Source organism: Tupaia chinensis, unplaced genomic scaffold (assembly GCF_000334495.1).
Source record: "Tupaia chinensis unplaced genomic scaffold, TupChi_1.0 Scaffold144901_1, whole genome shotgun sequence".
NCBI lineage: Eukaryota > Metazoa > Chordata > Mammalia > Scandentia > Tupaiidae > Tupaia > Tupaia belangeri.
Genome location: NW_006204761.1, coordinates 24,054 through 27,928, shown reverse-complemented (window position 1 = coordinate 27,928; position 3,875 = coordinate 24,054). Strand labels below are relative to the sequence as shown.

The following is a 3,875-nucleotide window of genomic DNA, read 5'->3' as shown; positions in this document are numbered from 1 at the left end:
GAATATTTTTATATTTATTCTATTTGGAATCTTTTTTCCCACCTTGGGTCTCAATTTCTCCATCTTTCTCTCTATATAAAACGTTTTCAAATAATATTTCATGAAAGAAGTATTCCATACCTTCAGTCATCTATTAACCTTCTGGGATAAACATTATATTGATATATGGATATTTCATGGTGTTTAAAATTTTCATGTGTGTCTGGGTGAACAATATTGCAAGCATACTCAAGCCAGAAATCTGAGTTATGTGAGACTTGGTGATGAGATGGGCAAGAAGGCATAAAGACAAAAAAAAATCCTTTTCAAAATAAGATCATCGGTCTCTGGACACCAAATATGAGTATAAAGACCTGGAAGGGAGTGGATCAACAGATGGCATAGCATTTATGTTGCTGGATTCCCTGATGACTGACAGCAGTGTGAGTCAAGACCAGTGACTTGAAATTCAGATGAGGTGTATGTGCGTGCATGCCCAATATCATAGGAGAAAAATGAAGGAGGGATTGTGGTGTGGACATTCCCCCTTAGACGTTATTTCTCACTTTGCCTATCACTGTAGGTGTCTTTCTCTCTCTTTCTGGCAAGCACAGGTTACTCTAAGCAAAACCCCCTTAAAAAAATAGATACACAAGATTCTGAAAATGATGCACATTCTTTAATAGTCATCTACACGGTAATTTTATTAACCATTCTCTATTAATACATCAAAATTCACTGATATAAACAATGACTTTTTATTAATTTTCTAAAGCTGCAGAACTAATTTTGTTTCTATTTTTAAGTTTGAAGCCTCTATTTTCTCAATGCAATATTTCTAAACAATGTAAATTGAAAAATCACATGATTTACTTCTTATAAATTAACATTTTAAATGTTAAACCAAGAAATGTAACTAAAGAGTAAAACATTCTCTGCATTGAGATCATGACCTCAAGTTCTCCCATTATTTTTTTCTCAAGAGTGTAAAATGGATTACATGTAGGAAAGCTAAAATATGTTAATGTTTTTACATTAAAAGTTTAATATTACCAGAACTCAATCCAAAGAGTAAATTAAGTTACTGGACTTGCATGTGTTTGACTGCAATTCAAGTCCTGAACGCAGTGACTTAAAACTCTCACCAGGTGCTTGTGCATGCATGCCCAAGATCCAGAGATGAAAATGAGAAAAAAATGAACGACGGCATGGTCATGACTCTGGGGGAGTAATTTGTCTCTGTTTCTCTGTCTCTCTGATGAGTGCACATGCCCTATAGCAAAATTTTTCTTTTTTTTTTGGTCTTTTTTTTTTGGAGAGATTTTCACTGTAGGGCGCGTGCGCTCGCCAGACAGACAGAGAGAGACATAGAGACAGAAAGCGAGAAATCACCCCCCACGGGGGATGGTCACGCCGCAATCCCTTCTCCTCCATTCTCCTCTCGGGATCTTGGGCACGCACGTACACGTGCCCGGCATGAGTTTTAAGCCATCGGGTCCGGGACACGAACCGCAGTCGACTACGTGGGAGTCCAGCGACATGGCCATTACGCTAACTGCTGGTTCCCTAGCAAAATTTTTAAATAGAGTAAATCAATTTACAATAATTACATTGTAATTAACCAAATATAAATTTACTAATAGATTGGAATTTATTAAATATATCATTTCCTCTTAAAATTGCTAAACACTTAATCAGCAGTGAATCATCTTGCAACTATACAACTCTTTTTTTTTTCCTAATATTTTTGAGATAGGTTGTGTGTACTTTTTAAAGCTGAAGAGAGAGAAAGTGAGAACCCCCCTCCCCCAGGGGATATGGCCAAGTCACAATCCCTTCTCCTTCATTCTGATCCTGGGATTTTAGACACACATGAAAATATACCTAGTATGATTTTCAAGGAGCTATATCAAGGATTTGAACTGTGGATAATCATGTAAAATCCAGTACTTTAACGACTTTTCCACCTGCTGGTCCTACTTTACAACATTTTTTTAGAGAGATCTTTGTTATGGATATGAGCACTCAACAGAGAGAAAGTGACAGAGACAGAATGTGAGAAATCACCCTCCACACAAGAAGAATTGTCTCACTACAATCCCTTCTCCTTCATTCTCAACTCAGGATTTTAGGTATGCATGTACATGTTTTGAGGGTGAGTTTCAAGGTGCCAGATCCATAACTCAGTGTGTGAGTCCAGTGCCTTAATCACTATGCCACCTACTGGACCCACAACTTTTTAAGAATGGAGGCAACCAATCTTAAGTGCTTCCAGCTAAAATAACTTTGTTTTAGTGGATATATTTTATTTGTTCTCTTCATATAATTATTGAATTCTGCTGAGCATTTCTAGGCAGTTTCTCAACATTTAGGTAAAATGTTAAACAAGGTTCTAACTTAACTTAAGAAAAAGGTAAAATAAAATTCTCTGGAATGGGAAAAAAAGATGAAATACATCAGATTAACTATATGACACATCAAGAAATTTCAAAAAGAAGAGCAAAGTAAACTAAATGCTAGTAGAAACAAAAATATTAAATTAGAATGGGTATAAATAAGAGACGTAGGAATCATGTAAAGAAACCATGTAACTACTAGCTAGTTGTTTTAACATCAAGAAACTGACTAGACTTTAGATAGACCTTCCTAGAAAAGAGAAAGAAGATACAATCAATAAACCAGATATGAAAATATAGACACTATTGCTAACTATACAAAAGTAAAAAGCTTTCTCTGAGAACAAAATAAATATTAAATAACTAATAAAATGTAGCTATTTAAGTCAGTCATTTTCAGTCACTTTATACTATGAGAAAATAAAAGTAGTACACTTTTGGCTTAAAACCCTAAAATTGTGATAGAGGCTTATGACATTGAATTTTAGATTTTATTTGAAACACCTTCTGTTTTTTAAAGCTTTCCAAGAGTTCTTATCAGGCCTTAACAGAATAATGTAGCACTTGCGGGCAAAGATGCAGCATAGGAGCCCAACACTGGAGGCCAAAATGGAAAAGATCTCCACAACCACCATGAATTTCCCCTTGGTGCTGTGATAGACAGGGACAAATGTAACCCAGACACTGCAGAACACCAGCATGCTGAATGTGAGGGACTTGGCTTCATTGAATGTGTCAGGCAGGTACCTGGCCTGGAAAGCCACTGTAAAGCTCCCCAGAGCCAAGAAACCCAGGTAGCCCAGGACACAGTAGAAGGCAATGACTGAGCCCTTGTTGCACACACTGATGAGGTTTTGGGACTCAGAATGTGAATCTATGTCAACAAAAGGGGGAGAAGTTCCCAACCAGATTCCACAGATAATTATTTGGATCAGGGAACAAATGGGAATGACAGAGTTGGAAGCCCCTGAGAGCAGCAAGCACCTAACTTTTCTCCCAGGTTTCATAGCCTTGAATGCCAGAATAACAGTAATTGTTTTGGCCCGAATGGTGGAAACAGCTACAGTGAACACAAGGCCAAATGTGACTTGTTGGAGAACAAAGGTGGTTGTGTTAGGATGGTCAATGAAGAGCAAGGAGCAGAGGAAGCATGGCAGGAGGGAGATGAGCAGAATAAAGCTGAGAGCCTGGTTGTTGGCCTTGACAATGGGTGTGTCTCGGTACTTGACAAAGACTCCCAAAACTACAGCAGTGAGGACAAAGAAGCACAAAACCATGCAGGTCATGGCTGTCCCCAAAGCATCTTCAAAAGCCAGGAAAGTCACACGCTTGGGGAGGCAGCGAGTTCGCTCACTGTTTGAGTATTCTTGAGCTGGGCACTGGATACACTGCTTTGCATCTGGTGGAAAATCAAAGATGCAGCAATTCAGTTTCACAAATTGATTGTCATGTTGAAGGAAATGGTCACTGTTATGTAATTATGTGCAGATAAAGCCCCTG

General features: G+C 38.0%; 1 protein-coding gene across 1 annotated transcript in view; it reads right to left on the bottom strand.

Annotated features, from left to right (window-relative positions):
• Positions 1-2,879: 2,879 nt before the first annotated feature.
• Positions 2,880-3,875, bottom strand: part of LOC102502253 (vomeronasal type-2 receptor 116-like) — a gene marked incomplete at its 3' end in the record, with an annotated part of 12,762 nt that continues 11,766 nt past the window's right edge. Inside the window, exon 4 of the mRNA XM_014583855.1 lies at positions 2,880-3,774. Coding sequence (XP_014439341.1) covers positions 2,880-3,774 — 895 coding nt within the window. The remainder of the gene's footprint in view (positions 3,775-3,875) is intronic.